The 23,470-nt window shown below is 36.2% G+C and overlaps 6 protein-coding genes across 6 annotated transcripts; 4 read left to right on the top strand and 2 right to left on the bottom strand.

The window, feature by feature from the left end:
- Positions 1–155: 155 nt before the first annotated feature.
- RO3G_14061 (uncharacterized protein) lies at positions 156–995 on the top strand (the record flags this gene model as incomplete). The annotated part of the gene is made up of 2 exons (XM_067668645.1): positions 156–365; positions 405–995. 2 exons carry the CDS (start codon positions 156–158, stop codon positions 993–995), a joined length of 801 nt encoding a protein of 266 aa, XP_067524746.1.
- A 2,524-nt stretch (positions 996–3,519) lies between these two features.
- Positions 3,520–4,023, top strand: RO3G_14060 (uncharacterized protein; the record flags this gene model as incomplete). Its single annotated transcript, XM_067668644.1, has 2 exons — positions 3,520–3,697; positions 4,019–4,023. The coding sequence occupies 2 exons, from the start codon at positions 3,520–3,522 to the stop codon at positions 4,021–4,023; spliced, it is 183 nt and encodes a 60-aa protein (XP_067524745.1).
- A 3,455-nt stretch (positions 4,024–7,478) lies between these two features.
- RO3G_14059 (uncharacterized protein) lies at positions 7,479–7,850 on the top strand (the record flags this gene model as incomplete). Its single annotated transcript, XM_067668643.1, has 3 exons — positions 7,479–7,552; positions 7,614–7,658; positions 7,700–7,850. The coding sequence occupies 3 exons, from the start codon at positions 7,479–7,481 to the stop codon at positions 7,848–7,850; spliced, it is 270 nt and encodes an 89-aa protein (XP_067524744.1).
- Positions 7,851–9,023: 1,173 nt separating this feature from the next.
- RO3G_14058 (OPT family small oligopeptide transporter) lies at positions 9,024–11,374 on the bottom strand (the record flags this gene model as incomplete). The annotated part of the gene is made up of 2 exons (XM_067668642.1): positions 9,024–10,916; positions 11,108–11,374. The coding sequence occupies 2 exons, from the start codon at positions 11,372–11,374 to the stop codon at positions 9,024–9,026; spliced, it is 2,160 nt and encodes a 719-aa protein (XP_067524743.1).
- A 2,359-nt stretch (positions 11,375–13,733) lies between these two features.
- RO3G_14057 (uncharacterized protein) lies at positions 13,734–15,275 on the bottom strand (the record flags this gene model as incomplete). The annotated part of the gene is made up of 1 exon (XM_067668641.1): positions 13,734–15,275. One exon carries the CDS (start codon positions 15,273–15,275, stop codon positions 13,734–13,736), a length of 1,542 nt encoding a protein of 513 aa, XP_067524742.1.
- Positions 15,276–20,785: 5,510 nt separating this feature from the next.
- On the top strand, positions 20,786–22,326 carry RO3G_14056 (uncharacterized protein; the record flags this gene model as incomplete). Its single annotated transcript, XM_067668640.1, has 2 exons — positions 20,786–22,226; positions 22,307–22,326. 2 exons carry the CDS (start codon positions 20,786–20,788, stop codon positions 22,324–22,326), a joined length of 1,461 nt encoding a protein of 486 aa, XP_067524741.1.
- Between the last annotated feature and the right edge of the window lie 1,144 nt (positions 22,327–23,470).

Below are 23,470 nucleotides of genomic sequence, written 5' to 3'. Positions count from 1 at the left end.
TTACTTACTTTCTTATTTCGAGACCCATCGCAAATCTCTGAGATGTCCTAATTGTGAAAAAAGGGTATTTTCCGCCGAAACGGCTCTAATAAACCTGAGCCCCACAACACATTTTCCGTTGTAATGGTTGCGGTAGCAGCTTCCGAGCCAAAACTATGTTAAACATTGTTTATTCTATACAGCCTACTCCTGCAAACACGCAAACATTGATGAATCCTGAATTTTCTGGATCCTTCCAAGGCGCTATGTCATCCCAAGTGGCACAGACCGACAACAGCCAAACTGATTCACAGTCTCTCCTTAACATGATCCAACTACTAACAAAAGAATTAGCTTCCGCAAGAACTGAAATTGAACGACTTCGAGTCTAGACAGCACACCTCGAGGAACAACTAAATCAACAGAACAACACCTCGAATACCACAAACCACTTGAACCCTTCCGCGATTCCTCCTCTTCAGAACGCTGCAACAGCACTTTTACAATCAACTCCATGGCACCAACCTGAAAAACTTCAGCAAATTAAAGATCAATTGACCGCTCAACGACAACAACGACGACTACAACGACAAGAAGCGGCTGCGCGTCTATTACAGTCACCCTCTACCAACCAAGGATTTAAATATATCTACTTGCCTACAAAGGCTAGAGTACCCATTGGACAGATCCGCTCTCGCTTGCGCAAATTGGGTATTAATAATAGCCGTATCATTGACATACACTACCCTGATCGTAACATTGTCGCCCTTTTGATCCACAATGATTACGAAGACGAGATCCGACAACAACTACAACGCTTCAAAGTAACCATCAAAGAGGACTTTAATCCTTGCAATCCACAAGTGCTTCGTGATCCAAAATATGCTGACCGCACTCCTGCAGAGCGAGAAGATCTTGCTTTTATGCACCATTGTAACCGCATTGAAAGAGCTCTACAATACATTCGAACCCCAGTTAAATTTGCCGTTGCCCGATACTTTTATTCAAAGGGCTGAATCAACAAACGACTTTTACAAGAAACTTTGCCGACACGAACAATAAACAGACAGCAAGATATCGACATATTCTTTTCCGATGATGATCAGATGAGCACCTTTGAAGAAACTAAGGACATAAACCAAGCCACGGCTCCTATGGATGATACAACCTCCATATGAGTTCAATCACTATTACTCTCTTCAATACCACAGGCCTAGCAAAACAGGCCATATCGCCAATACTCCATCTTGCCCAATCTTCCTCGGTTCTTCTTATTACTGAAACTTGGCTTTTGCCACCTAACAAATACCCTATTCACTGGAAACAATTTCACACATATGGTATCAAACAACAACCTCTAGCTACTAAGGGTCATCAAGGTATCAGTCTTCTTATCAACCCAACCTGTCCATATCATGTTCATCACCTACTAAACGACGCCGACATGTCAATTTCCCAATACAAACTCTCCTTCATCATTGCAGACACTCTTGTACATTGTATTTATCTTCCTTCCTCGCTCGACAGTCAAGTCGTCAGTCAGGTCCTGGATTCCTTACCACATACAGCGCCCGATGTCAAGCATACTATCCTATATGGCGACTTTAATGCAAGAATGGGATCTTATACTGGATATAACTCTACAAACCCCAGAGGAAATACGATATATAGATGGTTACAAGAACACGATTTCATCTTATGGAACCAACGTCTTGCATATGGAAAACCCACTTTTATAGCACACCAAGGTAGCAGCATTATAGATTTCTTCATGAGCGATACTGAACTATGTAAACCTTCTCTAACAATACGGGAAGATCTTTTTTTGGATTCTGCACACAAGATGATGTCTTTCTCATATCATCCCAACATATTACCAGAAACCCACAGTCAGCAACCACGTACCACTTGGAGACTCACAAAGTTGCAGGATGCTAAACAAGGAATCAATATATTCAAAGTTTTAAAAATGCAGCCAACAACATATCAATGTCGATCGAAAACAATAAACAACAGCCTCATGATCAACAGTCAGCAAGAAATTTTATTGAAAAACTAAATGATGACATTTGCCAAGCAGTATATATATCACTGGATAACATCTGTGGACGCATAGGCCAACAAACTGACCCATTAAAAGACTTTTGGACAGCGGAAATGAGACAAGCATACGAGACTAAAGAATACTACTTTAGGAAACGGCGTAAAGCATACGGTCTAAATAAACTCCATTTCTGATTACAATACCAACAAGCACGTGCAACGCTGAGGCGTCTTATTCACCAACGACATCGAGAAAACAGGCGTAGGTTCTGTCATCAGATGGCAATTGGAGAGTACACAAAAGCTATTTCTAAACTCAGTCGTATCCGTAAACATCGCACCCTACGACCAACATTTTCTACACCTCAAGGTCCTCAGCATGCTGTAGACATGATGGCTTCACATCTAGAGAATATCTTTTCGGGACAACTACTAAGGGAAGTACAAAGAAATAATATTCATAATCCAATTCTACCCTTTGAGATAGAGTGCCCAATTACTGCAGAGGATATACAAGAAACCATTAGAAACTTACCAACAAAGAAAGCACCCGGCGTAGATCACCTCAGGAATGAAATACTACAACCTATACAACATCTACTGGCACCGCTCCTTCTTTCGCTCTTCCGTTTATGCTGGATGTGGTCTTACACCTCGCAATCTTGGCGTGTTGCTCAAGTTGTCCCGATATATAAAAAAGGCTCTACTAACGAACCGAGTAACTACCGACCTATCAGTCTAACTTTTATCTTTAGAAAGGTCTTGGAACGTTGCATACAATATAGGTTGCAAACTAACGGATACCCACTTGACATTGCACAAGGCGGTTTCAGAGAATCACGTGGTGCGATAGATCAAGCTCCTTGCTTTGCAGAAATCTGCCATATACTGAGTTCACATTATCATACCAAGCCCATACTAGCCTTTCTGGATATAAAATCCGCCTATGATACTGTCAACAGGAACTATATATGGGAGGTCTTACAGCCTTATATATCCCCTCCACTCCTAGGTCTTCTACACAACTTGTTTGACGAAGTCCAGATAGAAGTGCTCCTCTCAAATGCAACTTCTAGGCGTTTCCATCCAAAGACTGGAGTACTCCAAGGATCCATCCTCTCGCCCTACCTTTATTCGGTATATATAAATCAACTTCCGGTATACCTACACTATCAAGCTATAGAGGATGATACACACCATTTATATTCAGCACCACTCTTGAATTGCTTATTTTACGCGGATGATATGGTTTTGATAGCTAACAGATCAACAATGGTTGACCTACTACGAAAATGCGAAGAACATAGCATACAAATGGGATACCGGTGGAATCCTTCAAAATGCGACATTTTGGATAACCAACCACAGACAATAGAATATGCGATCTATGGCCAAGTTCTACCGCAAGCAACAACTTTTACTTACATAGGAATACCTTTCAAACCAGACGGCCATCTTGATCCGGAGAAGCTTGTTCAAAGCAATATTTTCAAAGCCATGTCTACGATGAATGTCCTACCTTCTATTGGGGTAAGCCCATCTGGATTCTCCAAGTTCCTATGGTCTCGATTCTATGCTCAAATAGTTCGGCCACAAATGGAATATGGCATAGCTATCAACTGCTTCAATCATACTCAGCTGAAATCTTTAGAAGAGACACAAGACAAATGCATATGTAAGATCTAACCGCCTAGTTTAATTACTTGGCATGGTCAAATATTCTTGGCCAAAATGACAAAAAGAATCGAGCTTTTAGCTGATAATGTTTTTATCCCTAATCTAGCCGTTAGGGTGTGTCTGCCGAAGACGGTAGGTTATAAGACGCCCGCCGCAGGCGCAAGTTTTTTCCAACAGCGAAGCGTTTGAACCATAAGTGAAGGTCCAAAAAAAATGACGCCCTATGCTTCACTACGGGAATTTTTTACCGCAACTGGAGGTTCAAATTGGGAAAAACTTGTTTAATTTAATAAAAAATCAATTTCTTTACTTTTCTTAGTCTGAATTAAAAAACGATAAAATAAAAAAAAAAAGAAAAAAAAAATTGATCAAATGATATCGATATATAATATCGTTTAAACAAAAATATAAACGCAATATTCATTAATACGGTAACCTAGACTTTCGTTTGATGTAATTTATATATAAAGTTATCTAACAAATAATGGAGAAATAATTAAAAAGGTGAGGAGAAAACAATTCTGGACCGGACAATATTTATTATTATAAAATAGAAAAAATGTTTAGAGTGGGGTTAAGTTGTAGCAGTTGATAATTTATCACTTAGAGTGATCATAGAAACCATACGGATTACTAACAGGTATACTATTAGTTTAGTACAGTAGGAAAATAATCCAACCTATCAAAAGTAGACGCTGTCTCATTGCTACTTAAAAATTCTCAAGACACAGGTTCAACAGGATATTTTTAGCATTATTAATTTAGTCGAAGAGAAAGACTAATTTGATATTATCGATAATACAGCTCTTCGTCCGTATCTCAACCCCATTGCTGATGTAACAACAATTGGTCAACAGATGATGCTATATTCAACAGCAAAGAAGAAGTCACGTAAAATAATGCCCAATTAGATTGGCCCGTTTTTTATAATAAAATATATTCTTCTCTGAAGATTAGCCTACAAAAATTCTTTCTACTTCCTGCATCGGATACGGAGGATCAATCCAAGACGGGTAAATACAACTATATATAGCTTTGCCTCGATGTAAAGTTCTTCACTTCTTCAGTAGAGTCTCAAATTCAATTATTGATGCCCAATGCTACAATCGTTTTTGCTTAGGGGCCACAAGTATGAAACATGTATAGGGAAATAAACATTAGGTAGTCTGAGGTCCAAAGGGAAAAGGTTAACAGAAAACGCCTATGGCTCTCGAAAGCCTCAATAATATTAAAAAAAAAAAGCAAACACTTTAATGAATTTCATTTTGTACTCTGAGAAAAGTTGCATATTTATATAGTATTTTTAATGGGCATCTTGATTCAGCTTTCTTTTTGTTTTTGACTTTGGCGAGAACATAACACGAGGGACTTCACAGGGAGCCTCCTCATGATGTACTCTTAATCTAGTAACACCTTTCAATCTCGACGCTGGTAATCTCACTTCAAAACCTTCTGTAGCTTCGGCAGCCAGTTTTTCCAAGTGATTCTTTGAAGTTGGAAAATAATGAGTTTTGTGAACTAAAGAATTATTGAAATTATCTTATCTTGAACTTAAAAAGTGTATTGATAGTCTCTGAGACATGCTTAATCGCTTTCTTGTTCGTGGAGAGGGAAAGTTCTTCGATCAGATTTGCAACATATACTCCTTTTTTTTCTTCTAAGCTATACATGTAGCCGGCACTACCTATTTGTAAAAATTGTTGTCATTATCGTTAAAGCCTAAAATATACTTGATCGCTTTAGTAAATACTTACCAATAAAATCCATAGCCACCACATTCTTCGCTTTTATGCTGTATTTTCGATTCAATTGGTTCAATATCGACAAGTTTGTTCGCAAATTTTTGGATTGCTGCTTCATGGCTGTGGTAGAGCTTACACAGTTTTTCTTCCACTCATTCGTCGACAATTCAACTTTTTGTTTTTTTAAATTTGTCACAACGATCGCATCAATTTTTCTTATGGCGCAAGTCGACAAGACATTTTCTCCGGAAAAAGGAAACAAAAAATGATTTACGATCATCTGCTCTTTTGCAGCCAAACAACCAGGCTCACCATTAGATTTTAACAGATTCATAATCAATTAGCATTGCACTTACTACATGTGCAAAACTTCAACATACTCCAGTATTTTCAGTTCCGTTCCACAAAAAAGACAATCTAAGAGTTTTGCGCAGTGTCGGTATGATGTCAACTCACTATCAGCTTCTGAGTAGTCTTCAACATTTTCAATACTATTGTGTAATGAATTCGTTAATGTAGACTATTTTCAAATTTTAATATTCTGTTACTTACATGCATCTGAGGATGTTGAGCAACTTGTATGCGTCACTGTTCTTTGAGCCTTCTTCCCTAAGTTTGAGTTGCTCCTTCAAATCTCAATAATCATACTGTCGGTATCGTCCTCAGCACCTCCACTATAACCAAAAAGTCGTTGTAAGCAATGATGTTTTCAAGACAGACTTGTTCTTTTGGGGTGTACCTTTTCAGCACCTTCTTCAATATCTTCTTATCTTCATCCGACAATCCCACGTACAGCTTTACATTCACGTTGTCGACAGCCTTCATTTCTTTCTTCGTCAATATTTTCTAAAATTCCATAAGAGTCAGGATGAATAACGTTAACAATATTTGATAAAGACAACCTAACGAGTGACAGAATACAAACTTATTAGACCAGTGCCTCAACGTTTTTGAAAATATTATATTTACAGTAGCCGCTCTATTTAAGGATGTTCGATTTAAGGGTATTTTCTATTTATGGGTATATATCTAAAGAACGGCAAAGGTCCCCAGCATAAATACCACTCTACCATCATTCTATTTATGGGTGCAACGCAAATATTTTTTACTACTAAATAGAAAAAAAAATTTATAAGTGCTAGTTTTTTAGAGCACTCTAACAATAAATTTTTTACTTTGTAAAATAAGATCAAAGATCTGCTTGCTCTTTTGACTTATTTAATTCAGCCAATCTCATTCGAATTCGGTGGTGTAATTTATGACCAAGATCGTCCAAAGGAACTTTGTACATGAGAATGGTTTCATAGGCTTCTCTCAACCGTTTTTTACACTCTACTATATCGACACGTTGCTCATCTTGCTCTGTATTATCATTTTTTTCTGTTTCATCTACGTTGCCTTCTGCCGTTTCTTCATTATTAGCAGCACTTGTTGTATAACATACTATCATCTCGCTTTTATCTGCTTCAAGGTTCAACTGGCTAGCATCAGTAACTTTGTTGTCAAAGTTCCTGGGGAGATCTGAGAGCAGTTCATTTATTGTTTCTGGTTTTACTTTAAGCCATGCATTAGCTAGAAAAAACATAGCTTGAGCTTGATCCATCTTGTAAGCATTCGGATTATCCAACTTTTTACTGATATACAGACATAAAGCACGGTCGTACTGCTAGGCTCGGAAGTGTGCCTCAAAGTTGTCAACAATTCCTGTGTATACAAAATATTACTGAGGAAGCTGTAAAACAAAAAGACAGTTTATATAGCATTTTATCAACAAATAATAGGCTACCTGCATCAAGAGTCTGTAGCTTGCTAGTCGTGTTTTCTAGGAGAAATATCAATTCGATATTGTTGAGCAGAATTCTTATTTTATGAACGGACGCATTATCGAAAAGAAGAGCAATTTTTCGATTCTGTCTTCCAAAGGCAACATTTAACTTTTTCACGTATGTTGTCATCCAAGCATTAGTAGAATAATGATATTCAATTTCATGTTTTTTTTTTTTTTTTTTTTTTTTTTTTTTTTTTCCAATTACTGTCATGGATAACGAATTAGCTCTTGTTTTAAAACATTTGGGGCTCTTGTGTTGTCCGATAACAATTGGTTACCCTTTGTAAGTCCCATTCGAGTTACAGAGCAATCCAACTGTTAGACGAGCTTTACTTTTTTTTTAGGCCATCAAACGACTCGGAACATATGGCTCTCCTTGGTGGTTGCTGGTAATATAAACCTGTTTCATCAAATTTCATGATATCTACAGGAGCATATGGTCCAAGAAGTTCTTCTATCTTCCTCAATTCGTTCTGAATGTTTTCAGAAGTGATGTCTACCGAGGCACTTTCACCATGCATTGGCCTGCATTTTACTCCAATTCGCTTAAAAAGTTTGGTGAGCCATCCAGAAGAAAATGAAATTTCATTTTCAGGGATTCTATACTTCACTCAAGCAATAGGTCTTACATATCAAAGGATTGAGTCTCGATTGACTGGCAGATTGTTATTGTTCATGTCTGCAACAAGCTTTACTACTTCATCATCAAGTTGAGGATAGCATGTTGTTGTTAGACTTTTGCCACTATTGACAACATTATTATTACTATATAACGTTTCAGCATTTTTGAGAATGCTTGATATAGTCTGTTGGGCAAGTGGTTGATCTAAATTGAATTTCTTCATAGCCCATTCACCTAATTCTGTTTGATTAAGCTGGCCAGTAGCATTTTTGACCCAAAAGCTCAATTTTTTGAGAAAAAAAGGCGTACACACTTATTATCAGACATTTTTTTATAAACAAAGAAAAGAACTTTTGTTATGTCATATATTTATTCTCATCAAAATTATTTTGAGTCTACGACTCGTATACTATCCTTCCAGCAAATTTGATCAAGTCTTAAGCAAGCTTTGATTTGTTAATGTCATTACACAATCACCAAATCTATACCAACCGACAGTGGCCTATGTGGAAACATTTTGTACAAACATGTCTATAATGTAGCTACAATACATATTAAGTGATTTCAATTTTTTAACAGCTACGAATTTCGATTTAAGGGTATGTTCTATTTAAGGGTGGGTATTCCAAAAATTTTGGACATCCTTAAATAGAGCGGCCACTGTACAATCCGCTTTAAGTAAACATACCATGGCAGAGTATGTGTTGTATAAGCAATACTTCTTTGATAATAAGTGTCAACTAAAATAACAAGTTCTTTTTCTATTGTCAGAAACCACAATTTATATCATAAATATTGTTAATCTTTCATAAAATTGTAGTGAGTTTATTCAAAGCAGTGAGGAATTCCTAGAATTAAAAGATAATTTATAACAGACATACAAAAAATAAAATAAAATAAAATGTATTCATAGTCATAAATACAGATGGCGTTTGCTAAAATATCTAGATTAGAAGAATGCTTACAATAGAAAATACCAAGCGACTCAACCAATAAAATATAAATACCTAAATTTAATTAGACTAATTTTTACTTTTGATAATCGTTACTCTTTATTTGATCAATACTAACATATCTAAAGTTAACAAAAAGAAAATAAAAAAAGGATGTACTATGTATAATAAGATTGTTATTAACTACATTCAGCACAACACATATCGATAAATAGCCCTTCGTTAGAAAGATCCTGTCTATTCCCCCACCATGTAGGAAATGGAATAGTAATGCCATTACCACCACCTTGCACCGATAAAGAAAGCAAGAATACCATAACAGAAGTACCTGAATCCAATGCAGCTGAAAGTAAATAGTTTTTCTTTGCAAACCAAGCTGTATAGCGTCGCTTAACATAGTATTGTGAATAAGCAACAATAAAAAAGGAGACAGTAATCCAACAAGTTGGAGCACCAGGCACTATCAAATAGCCACTGGCAATCATGGGAATATTAATATAATGAAATCCGGCATGAGGAAATTTTTTATGCAATAACCAGATTGGCAACGGTAAAAAGAATCCAATGACAAATGCCCACAAGACAATGTGATAACGACTCTGCGGACCAAACATAGCCATGGGACCAATAGCTCCCCATGTCATAGCCGCAGAGTTCATTATTTGAAAACTTGTGCCGCTCCAGAACTGATTTCCATTGGGAAGCAGCAGGACGGCAGCCTTGCTTTCAACAATAATCTTATTCATAATATAATTAAAAATCGCACCTATGATGGTGCCTAGTACTTGATAAATAAATGTCATCCTGGGAGGAACCTTCATATAGTGGCCAATCTTGAGATCGTTAGCCATGGCCCCGGCTTGTGATATTGTGTTGTAACCAAGCGTCTTGAAATACATGTTGGCAACGGGAAGTCCAGGCAATATAAAGCCGCCAATCATTTCTGCAGCAACATTGAGACCGACACCGCCACCAGTGATTGCAATAATCATGTTGAGTGGAAGTGAGAGTATAGTTGAGAGCACGATGGCAACAATAGCTCCCCACCAAGGGAATCCACTGTGATTGGTATAGGCAATGCCGATATTAACAGCAGCACCACCGATAAAGATACCATAGTACCACCATTGAGGGACCTCTGGGTAGTTTTTCATCAGTTTCATATGAATATCCACATCATCTGAGTTACGATTTTTGGTAAAAACACGAAGAGTGCTCCAAATCTGCTTTCCGTAGAACAAAATAATATGTGAAATGGTAGCAGTAAGCGCCATGTTCAGTACAACATAGGATATGGAAAAAACAGTAGAGTATACAGGTGGACCAATTTCGGCCAAGGCGGTTTGATTGACAGTGTTGTCATTGTTTAGCATTTGACTTTGTGGGTATTGGCGAGAGGTGCCATTAGGGTAAAGTTGAAAAATATCATTGGATAAAAATGGGAAGCTTTGAGCATTCCATACATTAAAGTAGTATACAAGAGGGCTGACTAACCACATAAGAAGGATACCACCAAGAACATTCATTTGGACCCAAAAAGGAATAACAAGTGGGCTTATACCATTTAAGAGATTCCAGTCGAAACAGAATGTGAAAATGCCCAATCCTTCGTTAGGACTTCTGCCACCAAAGAGATACTGGACCCAGTGACTGTTTTGTTTAGCAAAACATACGATTGAAATGCTACCGAGAAGCGGGAACATGTATTGCGGGATAAATTCGTATATAAAGATTGCACCAAAAATAATAAAGAAAAATCGGGTACGTTTTCTGGACTCATCGTTATTTACGTTGAATGTACTCAATACGGAAACAAGCGGAAGGGTTGTAGGCCAAATCAAATTAGATGGGTATACTAAAAACGGTCGAAGTTGGCCGGCGATGCCGTAACCGATAAGCTGTGTGGCAAGCAAAAAGAAGATGGAACCAGCAGCCCCTGGCGTACTTTGAAAATAAAGCTCTTGAGTGGCTAATACCAAAGTGCCGTATGCAGAAGTGTTGGCAGATGAGACCATAATATAGATGCATGTATGTTCCTTGTAGTTAAATGGCCCTGGATTCAGCCAACCGTGCTGTGGTAACCATTTAGACCAAGTTGTACATACCAAGTATGCAATAATTAGCAAAAAAATATTTGATAAACTATTAGCCACCGGTTTGAATTGCATCAATTGCGAAACAGAAGATGAAAGAATGGAAAGGATCTGCATACTGCTTTTAAGAAAACCCTATTTCTCGCTACATATCTTTAATTTTAACTTACTAATCCTGTTAGAAGACAGCGAACGGTCAATACTGGAAGATCAGGGTTGTCTTCAATGATTGCAATATTGTTTACAATAGCAACGTCTGTTTCGTCTGTATCGAATTGATACCTGTCTATATTCTCTGCATCTTCCTCATCACGATTTGATTGCCTAAACCTTTTAATACCTAGTTCCTCTTGGGTCTCCATAGGTTTCTCGTTGGGATCATTGTTCTTTCCAGCAGAAAGCACTTCTTCTGTAGCAGATATTTCTTCAAAATTCATGCAAATACCTTTTTTGTTTGCTTTTTTTGTTTTGTTTTGCAGGAAAATTGTTCCGAATAAATATGTGAGTTAAAAAAGGAGTAAAATAAAAAAAGAAAGAGATAAGAAGGATTAAAAGTATACACAAACATTCTACCATTTTATATTATAATATATACTTTATTTTTATTTTTTTCTTTTTTTGTGCGAATCTCTGATTTAGAGAGAAAGACAGATGCCTATACAAATTACAAAGATTAGTTTATGATTGTAAACAATAGTAATAGTGTGATTACATTCAAAGGCTATTGTGAACATATAATATCTTTATGATAATAGGCCATTCTATGAGTATTAACATCCAAGATTTTCTTTTGAATAGCTTCTGGTAGTTTAATTGGAAGCATGCTTTTTATGAAGATGATCTAACAATATCCCTAAACAAAAGGAAAGAGACAGCAGTTTATGCTAGTTCCGTAAAATTGACAGGTGTTTACTTTGCTCGGATGATGGTATTAAAAGGGACACAATATTTTTTGATGTTTATAGACTACAAAAAGGGATAAGGGGAAGGGCTGCTATAAAGTTGCTCCAAATTTAAAGTAAAAGAGAGAACTAACAAAACAGATTCAAATATAGCTTGTCCTTTATAAGAATTATAATAAATAGTAAACATTACAGTTATCGAATTCGATCTGTTTAATTATATTTACTAGAATTCACAATATTGTAATATAAAGAGGAATGACAGCTCTTACGTCGCTTTTTCTAATAAAGGCATTTTGCCCTCCCTTTGAGCATTTAATCAATACATGTGTAGATTTATGCAAAACCCCACTGTTCTATATTTAACAGTCAAAAACTGCTGTGAATATACGCTATAATCTAAATACTACTATTTATTCTTAATTTTCATACTCGTCGGTAGTATCTTAGGGCTTGCTTCAGGTAACGATGAAGGAAAATTAGGAATGATGCTTTGTATTGATTCACATTATTTACAGTGTTAATATAGTAAAAATTTTCTTATGTCATGATTGATCTTTAGCAAGTTATCTCCCTTATTAGACTATTATAAAACACAATTAAAACCGGACCTTAGCTTTACTGCTCCTTTCCTCTCGTGGATGAATAATGAGGGCTTATCAATGCTACCCCTTCTTTTTAGAAACATCATCGATGAATTGAAAACAAAAGAATTGCTTAAAATGGTCGAGTATTATGGATAAAATACCCCTCGAATATTCTAATAATTTGTTACTTTACATAGTAAACAGCATGGTTTCTTTTTTCAATAGTTTTGTTTTGTTTGAGCCCTTTATTTCTATCCTTTTTATTTCAGTTTTGATATCCGTATAGCATTTGCTTTTTTTGTTTTTGTTTTTTGGAGACTTGAGAATTGAATAAAAACAAACTGGGCTAGATAATGAATATGTAGAAAGGACATCACTTGTCAAAATAAGACCGCATTACCATTAAATGGGAAGAAACAAATCGGTACACATTTTCGAAAGAATTTAATTTTAAAAAACGTAAAGTATCCAATTGATTAAATGTATTTAGAAAGCTAAAATTAGTGACAGAATGTTCCTTGATTAAGTTCATAACTATAAATAACAAGTTACTATGAACACATATATTAATTAGCCATGCTTAACATCTTGTATTTACAATAGAAATTAAACAGTAAATATTTAAGAATTAAATATAAATCTATTCAATCAAGGCCTATAGTAATGAAGTCGATACCTTTTTGAATTAATAGATGCCTATACCATGACTGAGAGAAAAGGGGAGAATGATTTATCGCTTCCTTTTTTTTTTTCGAGATTCACTCTATGTGCCTCCATAGAGAGCATAGACTGAGAGAAGGAGATGGCTTGATTACAAGGGACTCTTCTTTTGTTTTCCTTTTTTTGTTTTCCTTTTTTTTTTTTTTACTTTACAAATATATAATTTTTCATTGGATCGCTCGAGAAAAAAAACAAGGCTTCGTAAGCTTATTTTACCTTTGCGATATTTATATGCCTCTGCGCACCTTTCTCCTTCCCCTCTCCCTTCCCCCTTTTTTTATTCATTTAGCAATTTGACTCCCATAGGGTAACTGTAGGAGTGGGCTTTCTTTTTTTTTTTTTTTTTTTTTTTTTGGGAAAACGAGCAAAACAAAAGAAATAAACGTGTATAAGATATAAACAAAACTAGGACTTTTACTTTATTATTGATAATGTTATTTACACATATTTTGCTTTTGTTTTGAAAATGGATTATAAATCCAAAAAAAAAAAAAAAAAAAAGAACTACTTGTACATGTAATAAGAAAACAAAAGAGAATGAGTGAGAGTGAGTGAGAGTGAGTGAGAGAGTGAGAAAGAGAAGGAGATTAAGAGGACATGACCTTGTCTTGAAGAGCAAGTGATTTTTCAATCGAATCACAGTAGTTTTGATACTTGATGATCTCATGCAATAAATAGTGAGACTTACTTTCCCAATTGGCCATTGCACGGTTTCCAAATTTACTGTTGCTAATACTGCTGCTGCTACTATTGTTGTTGTTGTTGCTGTTACTGTTACTGTTACTGTTGGAACCAGAGAAATAGAGTTCCATCTTGGGCTTAAGGTCACGGTGAAGATCAAGTTCGATACTCAGTTCACGTACATATTTGGAGAGAGCATGATATTGAGCGCTTTCATCAAGAAGGCTACTCATCATAGGTGGACTAGGTGCTTGCCATTCATGAATCGTCATAGTTTCATTCATCTTGTTATCCAAACAGGGTCCCCATCCATATTCCATTGAGCTCACGCCACTAGCCAAGGGTCCTTTGCTTTCACGAGCGGCCCAGTAGTTGCAAGTAGAGACCCATTCATGAACCTGTTCATCCGAGCCAACTTGAAAGAGATATACAGCACCATTGGATTGCTGAAGAGCAAAGGCATGTTGTCGTTGACGACTATAGCCAGATGGGAGAGCGCTAGCAAGAGCATGCTTGAGATCGATGCAGCCGATTATTTGAGCACGAGAGAGCCAATCTCCACCACCAACCACAGTCTCACTGGCATTCATGCTGCTACTATGACTGCTACAATCAGATATACAAGAGGCAGAGTCAGATAAAGAAGATGAACGACTAGCAAGGTTGCGAAGGCGGTGAGCGGGATTGCGTCGACGTTGGCTCTCTACTTGGCTGGAAGACTCAAGCTTATACATGCGGAGCTGGCTACGATCAATGACCATGAAGCATTCCTTCCAGTCACGATGCTTGGCTTTTTGGTTTGTCTTTTCCAAGAGATGCTTACGTACAACCATGCCTTCCTTATAGTAAGGCGCACTGCTAGTGTAGGTGGTAGGGAGCTCAGTGTAATGAAGTTGAGAAGCGATAGATTGGTATTGAACCATGGAAGTAGTAGAAGATTTGGTGGAGACAACTGATGGACAATGGATAGTGGATGTAGGGCTAGCAGGACGAGGAATGCTTATATCTTCTTCACATCGAGCGCTGCTATTGTTATTGCTTTTCCACATGATGGTACCAACGCTACGCTTGAGGGCTACGCTCACTCGGTTTCTATTGATCAGATTGTTACTGTCGCTACTTTTAATGACAATAGTGCTTGAGGGATTAGCGATCTGTTGTTGACGAATGCTTGTATACATTTGCTTCAGTAAGTTTCTAATCTCCATATCCCAAGACTTGGATCCTAAATTCCAAGAGGATATATTGTGAGGCATCGAGTCAACAGAAGGTGTATAACTAAGCGAGTTGGAGCTCGTACGGCTTTGATCACTGGGAGTACGTCGAAGACTAATACCACTGGTATGACAACGATCATGATCTAAATGGTCTTCTTCGGTGTATGCAGGGGCACCAGTCTGAGTATGAATGGCATTCATCGTGTTCTTGATGAATTCGGCACGAGTCATTTTTCTATAGTCGCCCTGGGCCACATGAAGATCAGTGTTTAAAAGTAAAAGCGAGTAGACAATAGAATAGACAACATCTAATAAAGTCAAGTTAGGCTCGGTGTTACACATACTCCTTTTTTTTTTTTGTTTTCATTTTATTTTATTTTATTTTTCTTTCACTTGTTCACACGCCCACGCCCACGCCCACGCCCACGCCCACACACACACACACACACACACTCTCTCTCTCTCTCTTTTTTTTTTTTTTTTTTTTTTTTTTTTTTTTTTTTTTTTTTCTATTTCTTTCTTTCTCTTACCAATTGTGCCAAAAATACATTGTGAGTTACATTGAAAGTATCGATCAGCAAATTCATACAAGATACGATCAATTTGTTGAGTTTCTCCTTTAAGGGGAAGTTTGGAACATAATTTACGAAAGGGTTGTTCGAGCTTAATACCTTTAAAGTCAAAATGAGCCATATAGCATTTAAGGATAGCATGACTAGAGGCTTCACCATTACCGATCCATTCGACTACATTGTTCAAATTGTCATAAACAGTTTCGTCTTGATCCCATATACGTTGAGCATATTCAGCTGCGGTTGAATCCTTTTGATAACGTAAAGTAGAGGTAGAAAAGGAGGAGGAGGAAGAAGACATGAAAAGAGAATGAGCTTTAGGAGGTTCAGAGTACATTTCAATATCAGCAAAGTGACTGTTCAATTCCTGTTTAGGGGTAATCTCTTCACAACCCTTTCTCTTCTTAGTAAAGATAAGTCTATGTTGAATAGATAAAGAGGAGATTTTGGAAATTAATCGCCTAAGAGTCTATTTTTTCAATGTCAGCTTCAGTGTTACACTGCTTTGATCGCTTCCTTTGATTTTGCTTACTTTGACTTTTGATAATGATTTCTTTGGTTTGGATGAACAGATTGATAGAGAAAGTGGTGACTTGGTATTAATTGGCTTTAGTTGTTTGTCTTTAGTATATGTACAAGGAACACATAAGCTTTTGCTTTTACTAAAAAGTGCTAATGAACTAATGTCAAACATGACTGTAGCAAGAACTATAAGGTTAACGGGTGATAATATAGATGCCAACGTAATAAATAATAGCTCTGTGATGCTATATTGAACTTTCATTCGGTAAAGAAAAAGATATTGTATTTTTATTTTATTTTTTCTTTTCGGAAAGGAAACCGCCCTCTTTTTATATGAATTCTTAATCTCCCCCCCCCTCCCCCCTTCCCCCCCCCCCCTCTCTCTCTTTATTATCTTTTAATGCTTGCTTTATTCTTCATAAAGCACCTTTCTATTTGATTAATAATATAATACTTGGTATGTTTTATAAAATTTATATTGAAATCATCGACTACATCCACAGTATTATTTCATTTATATGAGAAAGAATAGTAAAATCAAGGTTTTTTTTTGGGGGGAATTATCAAACAATTATAAAAATGAGCGGGTAGATCACTTCCAGAAGATTATAAATGAAATAGAGGGGAGAGGGTAAGTATTGAAGAATAGAATAAGTGGCATTGGCACTACTTTTTATTATTATTTACTGTAACAATTTCATGGATATAACAAGAGCCTTTGGTATCTTTACTGTTTTCTATAATTAAAATCGTATGAAAATGAATGTGTTGTATAATCAATACAACCATATAAATGAATTTAGCTTAAAACAAAACAAAAACAAAAGAAAGTTTAGACGTGAATAGGAAAGCAAATGAAAACTAAAAAGTAAAGTTCGTTTTACATCGGATATGTCCACTGTAAAAATCAATGAAAGCAAGCGAAAGCATAAATAAGCTCTAATTATGAAAAGAGAGGAAGAGAGATTTTTTGGGGGGTTGGAGAGGGATGAAGAGAAAAGATCAAACAGGAACAGAAAGAGTAAGAGGAGGAGGGGGGAGAAGAAGCAAACAAAGTACTTGTCTATACAACTGACTGTAAATCGAAATAAGCTGCCTGATTTCTCGATGACTACCAGCTTTTGTATACAGGCAGTAAGGGCTAGCTATTTACATAAGGAGAGGAATAATGCATATCGATTTGAGTAGACTTGAGGTTTAGTACGAATTATATTTTTGGGGGAGAGGGGGAGGGATATGCTGTTTGAACATATAACGTTGTTCTCAAAGTGGCTTTCGATATTTAGTACAAAAATGGAAAAAAAAGAGAGGGAAAAAAAATCTTTTATTAAGCTTAATAAAGGGGTCTCATGCTTTATTTTGGTTAAGTTTCTCTCACAAAAAAAACATTACAAAGTATACAAATTATCGGTTTCTCTATTTTACTCTTTTCTTTTATATATATCTCTCTCTCTCCTATTCCTCAATTCATGATCATAGTTTTTATGCTCAGATCAACATTAATGACTGCAAATAACAATGAGAATTACCTTGGGAGAAAGAGGGGAGGGTGGAAAGGAGGCTATAGTCTGTGATTGCCAGTGACCACGATATGATCTTGCAGCTATTTACCATCTTTTTATTTATTAACTACGAAATAAAGAAACAATTTCTTTTCTAAAATTTCCAGTCTGAATTCTTCTCTGCTAACTCTAAAATATTTACAATATCTCTCTGTGTGATGTCTTAAGAAATAGAGGATATGTATAGACGCTTTCAGTTGTTTTTTAATACACATCTCACTTGTTCTCAAGGTGATGCGTGTTTAATCCTCTGGTATCATTAGAAATTTCCTATTATCGATAATGTTAATTTTTAGGACCATCAACTGCTGTGTTCTCTCGGTTATTTAGTACTCCCAATAAAGATTGGTCATCAATGCTATGCTGCAGTTTGCCGCTCCTAAAAGGGGAAAATTTGAACTTGACTAGCATGTTCAATCGACTACATTTCAATTGTTCTTAAAATTATAGATTCCTTTATACTTTACAAATTAAGATAAGATTTATTTACAAAGAAAACCTCTTTGAGACATGAAGCAAAATAAACAACCCATTTGAAGGATGTTATTCAGACTGGAAATTTTAGAAAAGAAATTGTTTCTTTATTTCGTAGTTAATAAATAAAAAGATGGTAAATAGCTGCAAGATCATATCGTGGTCACTGGCAATCACAGACTATAGCCTCCTTTCCACCCTCCCCTCTTTCTCCCAAGGTAATTCTCATTGTTATTTGCAGTCATTAATGTTGATCTGAGCATAAAAACTATGATCATGAATTGAGGAATAGGAGAGAGAGAGATATATATAAAAGAAAAGAGTAAAATAGAGAAACCGATAATTTGTATACTTTGTAATGTTTTTTTTGTGAGAGAAACTTAACCAAAATAAAGCATGAGACCCCTTTATTAAGCTTAATAAAAGATTTTTTTTCCCTCTCTTTTTTTTCCATTTTTGTACTAAATATCGAAAGCCACTTTGAGAACAACGTTATATGTTCAAACAGCATATCCCTCCCCCTCTCCCCCAAAAATATAATTCGTACTAAACCTCAAGTCTACTCAAATCGATATGCATTATTCCTCTCCTTATGTAAATAGCTAGCCCTTACTGCCTGTATACAAAAGCTGGTAGTCATCGAGAAATCAGGCAGCTTATTTCGATTTACAGTCAGTTGTATAGACAAGTACTTTGTTTGCTTCTTCTCCCCCCTCCTCCTCTTACTCTTTCTGTTCCTGTTTGATCTTTTCTCTTCATCCCTCTCCAACCCCCCAAAAAATCTCTCTTCCTCTCTTTTCATAATTAGAGCTTATTTATGCTTTCGCTTGCTTTCATTGATTTTTACAGTGGACATATCCGATGTAAAACGAACTTTACTTTTTAGTTTTCATTTGCTTTCCTATTCACGTCTAAACTTTCTTTTGTTTTTGTTTTGTTTTAAGCTAAATTCATTTATATGGTTGTATTGATTATACAACACATTCATTTTCATACGATTTTAATTATAGAAAACAGTAAAGATACCAAAGGCTCTTGTTATATCCATGAAATTGTTACAGTAAATAATAATAAAAAGTAGTGCCAATGCCACTTATTCTATTCTTCAATACTTACCCTCTCCCCTCTATTTCATTTATAATCTTCTGGAAGTGATCTACCCGCTCATTTTTATAATTGTTTGATAATTCCCCCCAAAAAAAAACCTTGATTTTACTATTCTTTCTCATATAAATGAAATAATACTGTGGATGTAGTCGATGATTTCAATATAAATTTTATAAAACATACCAAGTATTATATTATTAATCAAATAGAAAGGTGCTTTATGAAGAATAAAGCAAGCATTAAAAGATAATAAAGAGAGAGAGGGGGGGGGGGGGAAGGGGGGAGGGGGGGGGAGATTAAGAATTCCTATAAAAAGAGGGCGGTTTCCTTTCCGAAAAGAAAAAATAAAATAAAAATACCATATCTTTTTCTTTACCGAATGAAAGTTCAATATAGCATCACAGAGCTATTATTTATTACGTTGGCATCTATATTATCACCCGTTAACCTTATAGTTCTTGCTACAGTCATGTTTGACATTAGTTCATTAGCACTTTTTAGTAAAAGCAAAAGCTTATGTGTTCCTTGTACATATACTAAAGACAAACAACTAAAGCCAATTAATACCAAGTCACCACTTTCTCTATCAATCTGTTCATCCAAACCAAAGAAATCATTATCAAAAGTCAAAGTAAGCAAAATCAAAGGAAGCGATCAAAGCAGTGTAACACTGAAGCTGACATTGAAAAAATAGACTCTTAGGCGATTAATTTCCAAAATCTCCTCTTTATCTATTCAACATAGACTTATCTTTACTAAGAAGAGAAAGGGTTGTGAAGAGATTACCCCTAAACAGGAATTGAACAGTCACTTTGCTGATATTGAAATGTACTCTGAACCTCCTAAAGCTCATTCTCTTTTCATGTCTTCTTCCTCCTCCTCCTTTTCTACCTCTACTTTACGTTATCAAAAGGATTCAACCGCAGCTGAATATGCTCAACGTATATGGGATCAAGACGAAACTGTTTATGACAATTTGAACAATGTAGTCGAATGGATCGGTAATGGTGAAGCCTCTAGTCATGCTATCCTTAAATGCTATATGGCTCATTTTGACTTTAAAGGTATTAAGCTCGAACAAGCCTTTCGTAAATTATGTTCCAAACTTCACCTTAAAGGAGAAACTCAACAAATTGATCGTATCTTGTATGAATTTGCTGATCGATACTTTCAATGTAACTCACAATGTATTTTTGGCACAATTGGTAAGAGAAAGAAAGAAAAAGAAAAAAAAAAAAAAAAAAAAAAAAAAAAAAAAAAAAAAAAAAGAGAGAGAGAGAGAGTGTGTGTGTGTGTGTGTGTGTGGGCGTGGGCGTGGGCGTGGGCGTGGGCGTGTGAACAAGTGAAAGAAAAATAAAATAAAATAAAATGAAAACAAAAAAAAAAAAGGAGTATGTGTAACACCGAGCCTAACTTGACTTTATTAGATGTTGTCTATTCTATTGTCTACTCGCTTTTACTTTTAAACACTGATCTTCATGTGGCCCAGGGCGACTATAGAAAAATGACTCGTGCCGAATTCATCAAGAACACGATGAATGCCATTCATACTCAGACTGGTGCCCCTGCATACACCGAAGAAGACCATTTAGATCATGATCGTTGTCATACCAGTGGTATTAGTCTTCGACGTACTCCCAGTGATCAAAGCCGTACGAGCTCCAACTCGCTTAGTTATACACCTTCTGTTGACTCGATGCCTCACAATATATCCTCTTGGAATTTAGGATCCAAGTCTTGGGATATGGAGATTAGAAACTTACTGAAGCAAATGTATACAAGCATTCGTCAACAACAGATCGCTAATCCCTCAAGCACTATTGTCATTAAAAGTAGCGACAGTAACAATCTGATCAATAGAAACCGAGTGAGCGTAGCCCTCAAGCGTAGCGTTGGTACCATCATGTGGAAAAGCAATAACAATAGCAGCGCTCGATGTGAAGAAGATATAAGCATTCCTCGTCCTGCTAGCCCTACATCCACTATCCATTGTCCATCAGTTGTCTCCACCAAATCTTCTACTACTTCCATGGTTCAATACCAATCTATCGCTTCTCAACTTCATTACACTGAGCTCCCTACCACCTACACTAGCAGTGCGCCTTACTATAAGGAAGGCATGGTTGTACGTAAGCATCTCTTGGAAAAGACAAACCAAAAAGCCAAGCATCGTGACTGGAAGGAATGCTTCATGGTCATTGATCGTAGCCAGCTCCGCATGTATAAGCTTGAGTCTTCCAGCCAAGTAGAGAGCCAACGTCGACGCAATCCCGCTCACCGCCTTCGCAACCTTGCTAGTCGTTCATCTTCTTTATCTGACTCTGCCTCTTGTATATCTGATTGTAGCAGTCATAGTAGCAGCATGAATGCCAGTGAGACTGTGGTTGGTGGTGGAGATTGGCTCTCTCGTGCTCAAATAATCGGCTGCATCGATCTCAAGCATGCTCTTGCTAGCGCTCTCCCATCTGGCTATAGTCGTCAACGACAACATGCCTTTGCTCTTCAGCAATCCAATGGTGCTGTATATCTCTTTCAAGTTGGCTCGGATGAACAGGTTCATGAATGGGTCTCTACTTGCAACTACTGGGCCGCTCGTGAAAGCAAAGGACCCTTGGCTAGTGGCGTGAGCTCAATGGAATATGGATGGGGACCCTGTTTGGATAACAAGATGAATGAAACTATGACGATTCATGAATGGCAAGCACCTAGTCCACCTATGATGAGTAGCCTTCTTGATGAAAGCGCTCAATATCATGCTCTCTCCAAATATGTACGTGAACTGAGTATCGAACTTGATCTTCACCGTGACCTTAAGCCCAAGATGGAACTCTATTTCTCTGGTTCCAACAGTAACAGTAACAGTAACAGCAACAACAACAACAATAGTAGCAGCAGCAGTATTAGCAACAGTAAATTTGGAAACCGTGCAATGGCCAATTGGGAAAGTAAGTCTCACTATTTATTGCATGAGATCATCAAGTATCAAAACTACTGTGATTCGATGGAAAATCACTTGCTCTTCAAGACAAGGTCATGTCCTCTTAATCTCCTTCTCTTTTCTCACTCTCTCACTCACTCTCACTCACTCTCACTCATTCTCTTTTGTTTTCTTATTACATGTACAAGTAGTTCTTTTTTTTTTTTTTTTTTTTGTATTTATAATCCATTTTCAAAACAAAAGCAAAATATGTGTAAATAACATTATCAATAATAAAGTAAAAGTCCTAGTTTTGTTTATATCTTATACACGTTTATTTCTTTTGTTTTGCTCGTTTTCCCAAAAAAAAAAAAAAAAAAAAAAAAAAGAAAGCCCACTCCTACAGTTACCCTATGGGAGTCAAATTGCTAAATGAATAAAAAAAGGGGGAAGGGAGAGGGGAAGGAGAAAGGTGCGCAGAGGCATATAAATATCGCAAAGGTAAAATAAGCTTACGAAGCCTTGTTTTTTTTCTCGAGCGATCCAATGAAAAATTATATATTTGTAAAGTAAAAAAAAAGGAGATGAAAAATTATTCTCCCCTTTTTTTGCTGATCGTTTTACAGCGATATATCCTATTCTTACATTAGCATTTTAATTAAAGTTTACAGCTATTGGGTAAAGCCAGTGACAAAACTTTATTCAAAAAAACAAGCAAAGAGCTTGTAATTTTAACATCATTATTTAACAGAAAAATAAAGATAAATTTATGTGATTTTCAAGAACTAGAGTAACCCCTTAGCAATGTATTTTGCTCCACAAAATTGTTCCAACTATCTTTCTAATAAATGTGTAGTACTTTGTAGGGTATGTCCTCTCTGATAATTTATTCAAAAACTATTTCATGGAATTGTATGATTTCTTTTATTTTTGAATTAAAGCTGCAAAAAAGATTTTTCTTCAATGTCTTTTGCATATTCAGAGGAGAAAAGAGCATTAGGTATCACTTTAATTACAAGGCATCATTAATGTCTTATTCCAAAACCTGAAAGCTATAGTTTTGACGGGATCTTTGTCCGAAAGAATCCATTAATTACCTGCTTATGAGATTTTTTAAGTCGTATGTCATTGTATTCATATTTATTACGCATATTGCAAAGTCTTTTCTTTTTCTTTCTTTTTTTTTGTTACAATTATAGATGATTTCTTGGCTTTGTTTCAGTAAATAAGATAAGGAAATGGTTTGCAGTGGCAAATTGTCCAAAAGAATTT

Source organism: Rhizopus delemar, genomic scaffold (assembly GCF_000149305.1).
Source record: "Rhizopus delemar RA 99-880 supercont3.13 genomic scaffold, whole genome shotgun sequence".
Lineage (NCBI taxonomy): Eukaryota > Fungi > Mucoromycota > Mucoromycetes > Mucorales > Rhizopodaceae > Rhizopus > Rhizopus delemar.
Note: the sequence above shows the minus strand (reverse complement) of the source record. Positions and strands in the feature narration are given on the sequence as shown.